The sequence below is a fragment of the Equus caballus genome, chromosome 8 (genome assembly GCF_041296265.1).
Source record: "Equus caballus isolate H_3958 breed thoroughbred chromosome 8, TB-T2T, whole genome shotgun sequence".
NCBI classification, from domain to species: Eukaryota; Metazoa; Chordata; class Mammalia; order Perissodactyla; family Equidae; genus Equus; species Equus caballus.
In genome coordinates this window covers 83,468,002-83,482,051 of record NC_091691.1, presented here as the reverse complement: position 1 = coordinate 83,482,051, position 14,050 = coordinate 83,468,002, and the positions used below count along the sequence as shown (strand labels likewise).

Below are 14,050 nucleotides of genomic sequence, written 5' to 3'. Positions count from 1 at the left end.
TTAATCGTTAAGATTTAAAGGCATCACCACGTGAGCATCAGGATGTACAGAGGAAGTTCTCTCTCTTCAGCTTCAGATTGGATGTGAAACAAGCGGAGCTGTAGGCCTGATGAAAGTGGTACCTTCAGAGACGAGTTCGGAATTAAGGGTGTGGATCTCTAGAGCTTCAGTGAGTGAATTTTTATCTGGAATCAAAAGACCTATGAAGCTAGTCCACTGCAGTCTGTAAATCCTAGGAAATCCATGAATCATGCTTAGGAGCTATGTTTTCCACTCGATTAGATGCATTTTGAGTGTTGACACATACTGCATGTGGGAATTCCACTCTGCCTACTTCTTTTCTTTCTCTGATCAGCTGTGAACTGCCGTCTGCCACTTCAGCCTTAAGAGTACCACGGGAACTTGCAGCTTGTAAAATAAAGAGTGTGTGTGTGTCGGTCGAGGGTAGGGGGATGTCCCTGCACTGGATGATTGTAATGGGGGAGGGGTGATGAGGCTGTGTCGTCTCGTTTTATGGAACTTGCTTTTGAGGAATGTCATTTTATGACCAAACCTCGAGGGAGAAGCTCTTGCTCATGGAGACCTAATGCGCTCTTGTTTTTCTTACTGCCAGTTTGGAAACTGAGTCTCTGCAGTAGGTTTTTTATGGTAGCAGTCCCCCTAGGAAGACCCTCTCTCCCTTCCTCCTCGGAGATAATAACCTCTATTCTCATTTTTATAATAATAACTCTCTTGATTTTCTGTATAATTTTACCACCTAAATATATATCCCTAAACACTGTAGTTTGCGTGTTTTCAAACTATGTGTATAAATGGAATCATACATTTGGAAAGATTTGAATGGAATATAGTATGTATTTATGCGTGTCTGGCTTTATTCAAAGATATTTTTAAAGATTTACTCATTGTTGAATGTAGTTGTGGGTTTTTTCCATGACTGCATAGATTTCCATCTTTTCCTATATTCTCTCTCTTGATTTATTTCTACCCACCATCCCACTGCTTTTAGAATAGTATTTTTTTAATATTAAATACAATGGTATAATAACCATAAGAAAACTAAGCAACTTAACATATTTGCTTTATATATAAACCTGTAGAGGGAAGAAATTGAATTGCAAACATACTTTTTTTAAAGGTAATACGTGCAAATAGATCTAGTTATAGAAGGGTACCGGTGAAAACAAAGTTGCCCTCCCTGCCTCTTCCGTCTCTCAGACATGCAGTGTCCTATCCCAGAGAGGAGCTGCAGTGACCAGCTTTCTCGTATGTCCTTCTGGAGATGTACACACACTTGTATGTGCAAAGAATACTTAGGAGCACCTGCTCTTATAAATGCGTAGATACACATACACACATGTGCAAGTATGTGTACATGCGTGCATTCCTCTTGTACATTAATTCTGTGTGTCACATAGCTGAAAGCACAGTATGGTAGACACCCTCTGCTCTTGTCACTTGTGTAATTTGGAGATCTTCCCCATCGGAACATAGAAAGCTGCCTGGTTCTTTTTTGCAGGCTGCGTAGGCTTCCATCGTGTGGATGTTTAACCAGCTGCTCATGGTGGCATCTAGGTTGTTTCTAATCCTTCTGATAGACAGGGCTGCACTGAATAGCCCTAAGATATGCCATTTCTCCCGTGCATAAGTATAGACCTGGAGGATACATTCCTAGAAGTGGATTGCTTGGTCAGTGGGTGTGTGTGTGAAAGTTTGGTAGACATGGCCAAATTGCTCTCCAAGGACCCACGTGACAGGGCTTGTTTTTCCACCCTCTTTTCAACCCAGTGTGCCATCAAATTCTTTACTCTTTCCTGATATTCTGCCATGATAGGATAAAAATTTGTCCCACACTGAAGAACTGTGCTTGTTTTTTTAATGAACTTGAGTATCTTTTCCCATATTTAAGAGCCACTTGAATTTCCCTTTGTATGAACTGTCTATTTGTGTTTGTTACCCATTTCTCTTTTTATTTGTTTTTTTCTTTTTGATGTTAAACTTTTGATCTCTTTACTCTACTGGTTTGCTACAGTTTCTACCCACTAATGCAGCTCTTTGGTTTTTGATGTGTCTGTAAACAAGAATTCAGAACCAGCAATGAGAGGATGAGAGGCCAGGCCAAGCTTACTTCCTTTTCCAGAAGGCGATGATCAAAGGACTTGGTGTCCATGGAAACACTTGGAACATCATGTAACAATATTTACATGTACTGAGTATACAGTTACCAGATTTGGGGATGATTTGGAGCCACAGCTGGCTGATGTTAAATGCATCTCTGGACACGTGCGTTGATGGTTTTGCTAGGCACCACCCTTGTTAGTTGATATGTTTCTAGCTTTTAACCAAAGGGCCATGTGGTGAAGGTGCCTTTTTTGCTGGTAAATATATCATTTTTTCTCTTTTCTTAGTCAATATTTCCATTTTAGAAAATGGAGCAAGATTCCTGCTTTTTCTATAAATTAGCCTTGTGGTCCAAGTGTCTAGTAAAGTTCTCTGTTCCAAGTGGGTACTTAGCAAATGGTGAAAAAGACTAGTATCTCCAAGTGCTGTTTTGCTGCCCTTCCTAAAGGCCTGTGCTTTAGCACAGCGCTTCTCAAACCATATTAATAAGGGTTCTGTGATTTTACAAAATGTGCCTGTGGTCACATGAATTTTGAAAAGACTGAATTAAGTAAAATTAAATGTTTCTTTACTACAGGACTTCTCAGAGCCTTTAATATACCAGTGGGTCTATGAATGTCCAAGAGAGGGATGCAGTATGCTGTCTTTCGCAAATGTATTTGACCACAGAACACTGTTTTCACCTTTTTTTTAAATACTCTCTGATTTAAATACTGCTCAAGCGTTAAAACTCGGGAAAGAATCAGAAGGCGTCAATTTGTTTGGCCTCTGATTTGTCTGAATTAGGCCAAACAAGGAACCTTGTTGGAAATAGGATTATTGATTACTTGATGGCAGTCAGATTTCTGAAATTAACTAGAAATGCTGCTGTGGTTAAGTCATAGATGAAGACATCCTGATTACTTTTCTCCAAGCTCCCCAGGATGTTACTGAAAGTGTAAAATTAACAGACCAAGGTCATTTCTGGTTGATCCCTTATTGCGCCTACTTGAGGTCGGATACCACCCTCTGTCCGAGGCATGTAGTCCGAATTAGCTGGGGATGGGGGGTACTGGGACAGACGGGGGAACTGCTGGCTGGGGGAATGGAATTAGGAAGCAAATGTAGAAAGCCACAAGAGGCCCAGAGAATCCAGCTCATTATCAGGGCAGCTTATTTCCTCTCGAGTATTTCCGAGTTTGATTTTTGTCCCTTCCCCTTGGCCTTTGCTCCCTTCTCGAGGAGTCTTCTATTTTCCTTCTCGGGCTTCCTGGATCTTAGAACAGCAGCTCTGGGTGTTCTAGGACACTGATGACTGGAGGTATATCACAAGTCATCTGCGAGCTAAAGTAAACCATTAAAAGCTCATACATTTGCAAAGTGCCATAAAATAGAATGGATTCAAGATTACCCTATCAAATATCTTTTTTTTTTTTTTTTACCTACTTCCATTTAGATCTCCTGTTTGAGTGGGAAAGAAATGTTCTGGTTGCATACGTTATAATAATGCTTACAAGTTGTTTTATAGTTCCATTTTAATTTTCCATTTTGACAAAATTGCACTTCAGCTAGAAAGATGCTAGGAACATTTCCATTTGTAATGACACGACAAGTATGATTACCCAATAAATGGCAGCCAAAATGATGCAAGAGACATTTTCAGTGATGGTATTGTGGTTTTAAAAAAATAATAAGCTTAATTATTTGCATTCTTCAGTAGTCCATACTTGTTCCTTTTGCAATATTGTCTGTATTTCCTATAAAATAAAAGTCCAGAAAATGAATCATTTAAAAAAATGAAATACAATGTTTTCAAAAGTATATCTTTATTTTTTTAATGATAGTCATAAGATGGATAATTTTATTATTCTCTACTTATAAATTCACTGCTCTTCTTTAATATTTTCCTTTCTCCAAAAATAGTTGTGTCACACTAGTTGTTAATTTCCCTTCCTTGTCAGTTTGTAGAGGAAGAAGTGTTCATCCAAACTAGGTTTACCCACCTAGCGTGTGTGTCACACAAGGGAAGCTTGAACGCACAAATCAGTGGAGACCCTAATGCCAAAGAGGAGCTTCCTGGACTTTCCCTCCTAATTTGTAACATCTTTGTCTCGAGCTTTCACAGCAGTGGCATGCTTATGCCTGCCTGTTAGGAGACCAAGCACAGCCTGATACTGGGTAACCATGGGAAGGTTGACCTTATACTCGTAAACGACCCTCCCAAGTTGGCTCGCTGGCAGAGTTCTCAGGGTGCTTTGGAGCATAAGTCACAAAAGAAGGCTCAGTCAGTACAGTAAGGTGGATGGAGGTCAGACTGCCAGACTTTGAATTCTGATTCTCCCACTGTTCAAGTTACTGATCCTCTAAAATTGAGATAGTAACTATTTGGCATGATGGTTGGCACAGGGTAAGCACTGAACATATGTTAGCTTTAGAGCTATCTATCATGGGACAGTAGAAGTCGAAAGTAGAAGGGCAAAGAAGAACCAGGTGGGGTGGAAATTTCTTTCCCCTGCTGATGCAGCCTGATTGCCAGGTTAGTCATCTCCACGTTGGAACGTCCCTTTGGCTGAAATTTCTGTTAGATGCTGGACTCCACCATTGAGATAGAAAGGAATCGAGCCAGAGAGAAACTGCATCTCACCATTTGTGAACTTTACCTTTCCTGTTCATTCAGAAGGTCTGTAAGTGCGTCCTTAGAGGGGACTTCTGGCATGTCGGAGAAGGTTTTATGAGACACCTGTTGAGAATGGTTCCCTCCAGCAACAGAGAAGCTGTGGACTTTCTAAAGTTCCCTGGAATTGAGACGTGGCAGTTGAGTGGTAGATGTGACATTAAGTACATGAAATGAGCTTAGAAATACGACAGATGTTGGCCATCAGGATAAAGCAGTGCATAACACTGATCTATGATCAGGACTCAGAAGTGTTGAATTAGTCGGTAATGCCCTTTTTCTTTAATTTATTCATTCACTAAGTATTTAATGGGTTACAAATTTTGCAAACCAAGTAAATGAGTTTGAAAAAATAGTTTAACTTAATTTAGCTGTGACCTTCTGGGGGGCTCTGGGACTTTTTGTTTCAGCCATACTTAAATGAGGATTACTTTCTTAGAATTCTAATGTTGTATGAATGGTTGGTCAAGTTACATGTTTATTACTTTGCAGGGCTGCCATAACAAAGTAACACAAACTGGGTGTCCTTTTTTTTCTTTCTGCTTTTTCTCCCCAAATCCCCCCAGTATATAGTTGGATATTTTAGTTGTGGGTCCTTCTAGTTGTGGCATGTGGGATGCCGCCTCAGCCTGGCCTGACGAGCCGTGCCATGTCCGCACCCAGGATCCAAACCAGCGAAATCCTGGACCGCCGAAGCGGAGCACATGAACTTAACCACTCGGCCACAGGGCCGGCCCCACAAACTGGGTGTCTTAAACGACAACAATTTATTGTTTCATGGTTCTAGAGACTAGAAGTCTGAGATCAAAGTGTGAGCAGTGTTGAGTCCTTCTGAGGGCTGCGAGGAAGGATCTGTTCGAGGCCTCTCTCCTTGGCTTGTAGGTGGCTGTCTTCCCTGTATGCGTATCTCTGTGGCCCAATTTACTTTTTTTATAAAGGCATCAGTCATATTGTATTAGGGTCCACTCTAATGATTTCATTTTAACTTGATTGCATTTGCAGTGACTCTGTTTCCAAATAAGGTCATATTTTCAAATAACCCTGTTTTCGAATAAGGTACTGGATGGGGGTAGGCCTTCAACATATGAACATGGGAAGGACATAATTCGACCCAAAACAACAGGCTAATTTTCTGCTTGATGGATTTTTTTTCTCTTTTTTAAAGATTCTACATGGCAAGTCAAAGCAAATGACCGAAGCTTCCACGAACAACCTCAATTTATGAACACAAAATTCTTTTGTATTAAGGAGAGCAAATATGCGGTAAGTTGATTTTAAATTCCTGCATTATCTTTATTAAAAGCCGATTTTTCCTGGTAGCCATGGTGCTTACTAGTTTCACGGGACACCGGCCTTCCAGGCAACCCCTGGCCCAGGGCTGTTGATAATCATTGTTAGTTCTATGTGATGTCATTTTTATTCATCACATTAACTTTAACTCCCCTGAGAGTGTGTAGCAGTGGCTTGAAACAAAACAAAACAAAATCATGTAGATTGAAAATGTCCCTATGTATGTGCAAAGCTCTCTTTAAAATGTTTTATGAAGAATATGCGATAATGTCACAGAAGCCTGATGTTTGAAAGTAATACGAATTTGAAAGGAATCTTAATAACTTATCTCCCCCTCCTCTGCCTGTGATAGATTTAGAGACTGAAGATATTTTCACCTCCAAAATGCTTATTACCTTTGAAATATGATAAAGAACACCTGCTAAGTGTGGGCTTAAATGTTGTGAGATGTCTATAAGTTCCCTAGAATTGCTTACAAAGTACCAAAACTGGGTGGTTTAAAACAATCGAAATTTATTATTTACAGTTCAGGGGGCCAGAAGTCTAAAATCAAGGTGTCAGCAAGGTGTTGGTTCCTTCTGGAAGATTTGCAGGAGAGTCTGTTCCAAGCGTCTCCCCTGGATTCTGGTGATTGCTGACAGTCCTTGGCTTTCAGATGCATCACTCCAGTCTCTGCCTCTGTCTTCACATGGGCTTCTCTCTGTGTGTCTCTGTCTGTGTCCAATTTCCTTCTTCTTCCGTGGACACTGTTTTTGGGTCCACCTTAATCCAGTAAGACTTCACTGTAACTTGATCACATCTGCAAAGACCCTATTTCTAAGTAAGATGGCGTCCACAGGGATCCGGGTTAGGACTTGAGCATATCTTCTGAGCACGCAATTCAACCCACAATGGTGTCTTTTACTCTTTCTTACACAGTAGCCTCCATCCCCCTTACATAAGAGTGACCCTTTTCCAGCTTGCCACCCATGTTGATGTCTCCTTTGCCCATTTTCTAAGAAGCTCTAAGGGGTCAAGGAATCTGACAGCAGGATCCATTTGGTCACAGCTGGACTTGCCGCAGAGCCTGTTGAGGTGAAGCCTCTGCATCCTGTTACCATCTCTGACATAAGCCTCCAGGGGAGTCACTCGGAAGCCTGGCTAGAAGTAAAAGCTTAAAGGAAGTCTCACCATCTTTCTGACTGACAAGTTATGTCCCCATGTCACTGTGGGCCACAGGGCTTAGTGATTTTTGCAGATGTGTATACATTGTGATAAATGTGTGGCATCATTTAGAATGACTCTCTTATTTTTCTCCAACAGAATAATGCAATTAAAACATACAAGTATAATGTGTTTACCTTTCTACCAATGAATTTGTTTGAGCAGTTTAAGAGAGCAGCCAATTTCTACTTCCTGGTCCTTCTTGTCTTACAGGTAATGTCCTTTGATATCTTAAATCTATTTTGAATTATGGTGACTCGATAACGTTTAAGTTGTGGACACATATAATGTGAATAATCTTGAAAGTTTTTTACATTAATATCAGGGTTCTGCCCATATGGGAACATACGTCATATACAGAACTGGCTCAATCATTGTTAAATGAACAGGGAAAAGGAGCAAATGGAAATGGTATTTTAATTCTGTATTTTTAAAATTCAGTTTCACGCTGATGTGAACGTTAAGACCGCTTTCTCTGAAGTGAATAAAATTAAGATCTTCACTTTGTAAAATTATTTGTGTCTTAAAATTTATTTTTTATGCTTGCCTTTTATTTTTTATTTAGATACCCAATTTCCCCAAGAATGTTACTGATTTTTATTAATATTTTGGTCATAAATCTCAGTTGATTATTTTTGTGAACTGATTTTACGTTGGAAAAGGCATTTATTTTTTTTTTCTTAATTGTGGCAAACGATTATTCACTTATCTGGAAAGCATTCATGTTCTCTCTTTAGGAACTGTTGTTATAATCCAGGGAGCTCTACACCCCCGAGTTGCCTCTCAGAGCACCAACCTTTCGCACCTGCTGTGCAGGTTGCAGAGGATGGCATGGCCACTTGGTTTATCAGATTCTTTACATTAAGCCTTGGGTTTGGAAACGGGTCTCCCGGCTGGGATTTACCCAGTAAGGTTTTATGAAAATGGTAACATGTGTGTCTCAGGGGACGGAGGACAGATGGAGTGGAGAGAAGAGAAGACGCGAGACAGAAATGGATACGCAATAGATTTAGTAGAATATAGGACCTGTTGACCTGATGGTTCTTTTATCAAGAGGGACCTTTGAGACAGGCTTGCGTAGAGATAAACACTACGCATCCTAAGGTGCTGTGGCATGATAAGTGGGCTACTCTTCCCTTACTTCCTTCTGGCAGGGAAAAGGGGAGTTCCACGCATTGACAGTAATGTAGGAAATGATCTTTCTCTCTTCCAACCACTCCCCAATTATCTTTTCTTAAGGTCCAGCAGTCCAAATTAGAATAATAGGAGTAGCCTCAGTGAGCCCTTTATTTGCACTGTTACTTCCCTTAATCCTTGTACTCAGTGTAAGTACTATCCTAGCCTCCATTTTGTAGAGAAGAACTGAGGCTTGGCAAGGTGTAAAGGAACTTGCTCGAAGTCCCATAGCCTGAAGTGGACTTGGATCCAGGAGTTTGACTCCAAGGCCTGTCAATTTAACCTCTCCATTATAGGATGGTGACAAGAGATCTTTACTAAACTTGCATCCCAATCCTTTATTCCAATTTGGAGGCTGTCTGGATGGAGGCGGGGCTTCCTGCAAGGCCAGCCTCTTTCTTGGGGGGACCAGGAGCAATGACCGTGAAGAAAGCACTTTCTTCTAGTACCCCCAGCGATGCCCCACCCAATCACTAGCTTTCAGAAGCAGCCACTACCTACTACCATCTCTGCCTCCATCATGGGACCCTCAGAGACCGCTGGCTGAGCAGCCAGCAGTGTAGAGCCAGCTGTATGCATTCCCTAAAAGTTAAAGGACTGCTTCCCCCCAGCGCTCCCTACGGCCCTCCCCGCTGTTGATTATGACTTTCACAAAAGGTTTAGAGCTGTTCTCTTTTAGGTATCATGTTACAAAGCCTCTTTGGTGTGCAGTTAAGGTCACAATGAGACAATTTCAGGAGCTCCTCTCCTCTGGGCTCTGTTCCAGGAGGCCAGAAGCTGGCGAGAGAGCCATGAGAAAGAAGTTAGCTGAATGCTCAGACGCCTTTCCCTGCATGCTCTGCAGGATGTAGACTTGGGTGATGATGGAGATCAGACTTAGAATCAGCGAGCTTAGAATGAGCAGTTATCTGTAGGTTGGCTGTGTCTTCCTGGGCACACATGTATGCCTTTTTATTTCTTTCAGTCAATCCCTCAAATCACAACCCTGGCATGGTACACCACCCTGGTGCCCTTGCTTGTGGTGCTGGGCATTACGGCGATCAAAGACCTGGTGGATGATGTGGTAAGGATTTCTCTTGCAACTTTCTCCTCACTGCTGTGAGCTTATTTTAGTTCCACATCAATACTTTACATTTTGAGATTACTAAAATAGCCTTTCCCCATCTCTCTTCTAAAGGCTCGCCATAAAATGGATAACAAAGTCAACAACAGGACATGTGAAGTCATTAAAGATGGCAGGTACTTGTGCCTTTCCTAATTTGTAGTACCTTAGTTACCAGGATGTAATGTATAAATAGGTCTAGAAACATGCTTAGAGATGACTGTTAGAATTTATAAGTCTATCAGCACATTAACCTTGCATTGTCAAGGCCTCTGTTAATTTGCTAAGACTTTGCGTCCTCTTCGTGACCCAGAGGCGAAACCCAAACTGGATTACAGGTGGTTGCCTGATTGGGCTCTGTGTCCTCATCACTCCTGTGTTGATGTAACTCCTTCAGCCTGGAATATGCTGCCCTCCTCTCTACTCTTCCCAAACTTATGCAGTTCAGGGCTTTGCTCAAATGTCTTGACCCCTTTCCCAATTCTCCAGCTAAAGTGACTTCTTCCTTCCCTGAACTTTCAGAGCATTTTTTTTCATTTTTCGTATTGTGATCTGAATTTTATTAGAATTATTTGTGTAGATGTCCCATCTTCTGTCCTGAACTATAAGTTTCTTGAGGAGACTGTCCTGATGGTGTTTGTTTTGGGGCCCACGAGGGCCTCCATCACGCAGGAAGTGCTCCATAAACGTTTGTTAAATTAACGTAGTTAGCTGTGACCGAAGTGCCAACTCAGGGATCAGTAATGAGTTGTTTTTTGCGCAAGAGCCTCAAGGCAGAATTACAAATTCAAGGGCTAAAAATAGTGACTAAGCCTAATTCAAAGACTTTTTATGTGTCAGCACTGGGGAAAATAACCTGATTTACATCCACACTTCAACTGTGCCTAATTGCATATAGACTACATCAATCTATAAATATGTTTAGATGGCTTTTTTTCCCTCACAAATAAATAGATTCTGTTCTACATAACTTAGAGTCACTGTCATGAATGGAGATAAGATACATAGCTAGCCCCACACAGCTCTGTTTAGCCCACAACCTGGCTAACTGCACGGTAATGAGTAGCTCTGAGTTGCCTTGAATTGGGGACAGCATATCTGTTGGGGACGCATATCTGGCAGGGCTGTGGCCCTGGCAGGCCCTGGAGTGGGGTCAAGCCTGTGTGGGGCCTTGGGTATCTGTGGGGCAGGACATCAGGGGCCTCCCAAGGGGACAGTGGGACATCACAGTGGAAGAATCCAATGGAACTGCCTCTAATACCCCCAAAGAACTGTGGCAAGAAGGTGCTTACCTTGTTCGTTTATAATTTGAGACCCACACGCAAATTGCTAATTTATCATTTTAGAGATATTGAAACATAAACTAACTATAATTCCTTTTATTGGAAGATAAACCAAGTTAAAAAAAATCCTGAGATTAAGAAATTCTGTATTAAATTCTTGTAAAATTGAGGAAACTGAGGCATAAGGATATATTTAAAATGTATTTTAAATCTCTAGGTCTGTTATCTATAAATGAATGGGAGGACAAGCATAGTCATTGGATTCCTGCCTCTAAAAAACATTAAGTTTCTTAGTTGCACTAGGTTCATAATATCTGTTAGGCATATCTTTTTATGTATGTGAAAACCTTTAAAAGAGACTCCTATATTCTAAAGCTTTTTTAATTGTTGATTTCTTAGACATTTAAATGAGTATTTCCTGTGGAATTTAATACTGAAGATAGTAATCTTTTTATTTTATTTTATCAATATCCTTGTTAGACTTATTATAAAAGTGATACATACTCACTAGAAAGATAATTTAAACAATAGAGAGGAGGCAAGCTCTAAAGCTCCCTGAGGATTCCAGGTGGCCCGTGTGGGAGTCATGATGCTGCCCTGTCCTGGGACCAGCACCGAGCAGGTGATGGAGCGTAGAGAGGAAAGAGAACAGGAGAGGTGGGAGCGTAGGACATGGGTAAAAACAAAAAGGGTGGCATGTATCTCCTTGCCACACATTTAAGTAGCCCCCATTGACCCTTTATTACATGATGTAGAAGGAAAAGAACATCAAAGTCATCACCATCGTTGTTCTTTCCTTCAGAAGATAGTACGATTCTCATGACCCCTTAATCATTAAATGACTGAACTTTTAGCAAACCTTTTCCTTGGGTTATGCATGTTTTCCCAGAATCTTTGGCTTCCAGAAAGAATAATTCCAAGTCCCTTGCCAGTAACTTTTTAAAAACCATAGAACTATCATTATTTTTAATATTTAGATTTAAAATTGCCAAGTGGAAAGAGATTCAAGTTGGAGATGTCATTCGTCTGAAAAAAAATGATTTTATTCCGGTAAGTGAGCAAGCTCTGTGTGTCTCGTTCCTTGTTCTCTCCTCTGACGTGGTGCTCAGTTTTGCCCTTTGGGGTCTCTGTGTCATTGGTGTGTTTTGTTTTGAACAGGCTGACATCCTGCTGCTGTCCAGCTCTGAACCTAACAGCCTCTGCTATGTGGAAACGGCTGAGCTCGATGGGTAAGCGTGTCTTAGACAGGCCTGTTTTAAAGCTGACCCTTAATGGCATGTTTATTACACCGAAAGCTGCGCACTCTGGACAGAAAGCCCTGAGAACCAGCCGTGCCTCTGCCACTTGCTGGCTGTCCAGCAGTCTCCCTGTTAGACCAACCTCTCTGTGTTTTATTCCCTCTGTAAAGTGGCGCTCTCAAATTTGCCTTTCCCCTACCTTCCAGAGAAGGTACAAGGATTGTTGGCAGAATGTATGCCTGAGCCCTTCATACACTGCTGAGCAGAGTCTAGACACATAGGAATGACTCATATAATAATCTATTTCAGAAAAAAAGAACAGATTTTTTTTTTATTTTTTATTGAGTTAATGGTAGGTTACAATCTTGTGAAATTTCGGTTGTACATTATTGTCTGTCAGTCGTGTTGTAGGTGCACCCCTTCACCCTTTGTGCCCACCCCCCACCCCCCCTTTCCCCTGGTAGCCACTAATCTGTTCTCTTTGTCCACATGTTTAAATTCCTCATTTGAGTGGAGTCATACAGAGATTGTCCTTCTCTATCTGGCTTATTTCACTTAACATAATTCCCTCAAGGTCCATCCATGTTGTTGCAAATGGGACAATTTTGTTCTTTTTTGTGGCTGAGTAGTATTCCATTGTATATATATATATATATATATATATATATATATATACCACATCTTCTTTATCCAATCATCTGTTGATGGGCACTTAGGTTGCTTCCACGTCTTGGCTATTGTAAATAATGCTGCAATGAACAGTGGGGTGCATGGGACTTTTGGAATTGCTGACTTCAAGCTCTTTGGATAGATATCCAGTAGTGGGATAGCTGGATCGTATGGTAGTAAAAAGAACAGATTTTTAAAGTCTTTGCCAATATACAATTTTGAATTCTCCCATTGGTGGTTTTGGTTATTATGCCGCCACTTGAAAAAGAGCAAAGTTCTGTTTTTGACTAGTTTTCAATAGGTTTATTGAGTGCTTATAGGTTGCATTAGCTTTATGTGTTAGCTCATTTAATCTCAACAACCCTATGAGATGAGTAGTATTATTACCTCCACATTACCCATGAGGAAACTGAGGCACAAGGAGGTGAAGTAGTCTGCCCAAGGTCACACAGTAAGTGGCATAAGTGGCAGAGTTGAGACACTGCTCCCCTGTGCTGGCTCTCAAGGCTAGTGCCCGTGTTGCCCACTCATAAACTCCTTTCCCCATGCCCTAGATGAGCATAAGCTCCTTTATGGAGAGCTGAAATCATCTGATTAACAAGCAGGTCTTTCTTTGCTCTATAAATCAGTTGATTGATTGTTCAATCTTAGCTACAGAACAGCTGTTATTCTCATGAGTGAGAGATTCTAAAGCTTTACAAAGATATAAAATCCTATCATGCCCTGTCGGAACAGACAAAATGGGAAAGTTGAGAACCACTGGTCAGCTTCTATTTGTGAAGCCTGTAAAAGGACGTCCATCGTGAGAAGGCAGCATCGCTCTCCAGAGCGCACATACTCAGCCTGACCCTACGTGTCCTCTCACACGTGCCTTGCCTTGCACTGTGGATGGGACGTGCCAAGTTTTGGGGGTAAGGTTAACCACCTCTTTTCTCAGATAGAATTATTTTTCAAAGACTTGGGATCCAGTTATGATGGGAAATAGTAAGTTGACAGAGTCTAGACACTTTCTGTAATAACCGTGTTTTGTACAATCATCTTATTGTGATTAAATATTAGAAGCTAAGTTTTTCAACAGAAGTTTGATAGACCAGACTGTTGCTAAGTCTTAAGTTGGTAAGAAGGAGGAAGGGAAACTTGTGGGTGCCTCTGTCCTTCCCATACTGGCCCAAAGTGACAAACAGCAAAGGGGACCAACATTTCCCTGATCAGGAGTTTTTCCTCTAGTTCAGAGGATATCTTGATGTAAACCTGAAGTTCCATGGTGAACAGAAAGTTGGAAATCGAAAAAGCTAATTATTTAGCTTTCACTTCT

At 41.1% G+C, this 14,050-nt stretch overlaps 1 protein-coding gene across 3 annotated transcripts in view; it reads left to right on the top strand.

Annotated features, from left to right (window-relative positions):
* Nucleotides 1–14,050, top strand: part of ATP8B1 (ATPase phospholipid transporting 8B1) — a 111,532-nt gene that overhangs the window by 60,496 nt on the left and 36,986 nt on the right. For all 3 annotated transcript variants that reach the window (XM_023647868.2, XM_070275741.1, XM_023647869.2), the window contains 6 exons: nt 5,940–6,037; nt 7,367–7,480; nt 9,408–9,506; nt 9,621–9,682; nt 11,806–11,878; nt 11,987–12,057. In XM_023647868.2, coding sequence (XP_023503636.2) covers nt 5,940–6,037; nt 7,367–7,480; nt 9,408–9,506; nt 9,621–9,682; nt 11,806–11,878; nt 11,987–12,057 — 517 coding nt within the window. The remainder of the gene's footprint in view (nt 1–5,939; nt 6,038–7,366; nt 7,481–9,407; nt 9,507–9,620; nt 9,683–11,805; nt 11,879–11,986; nt 12,058–14,050) is intronic.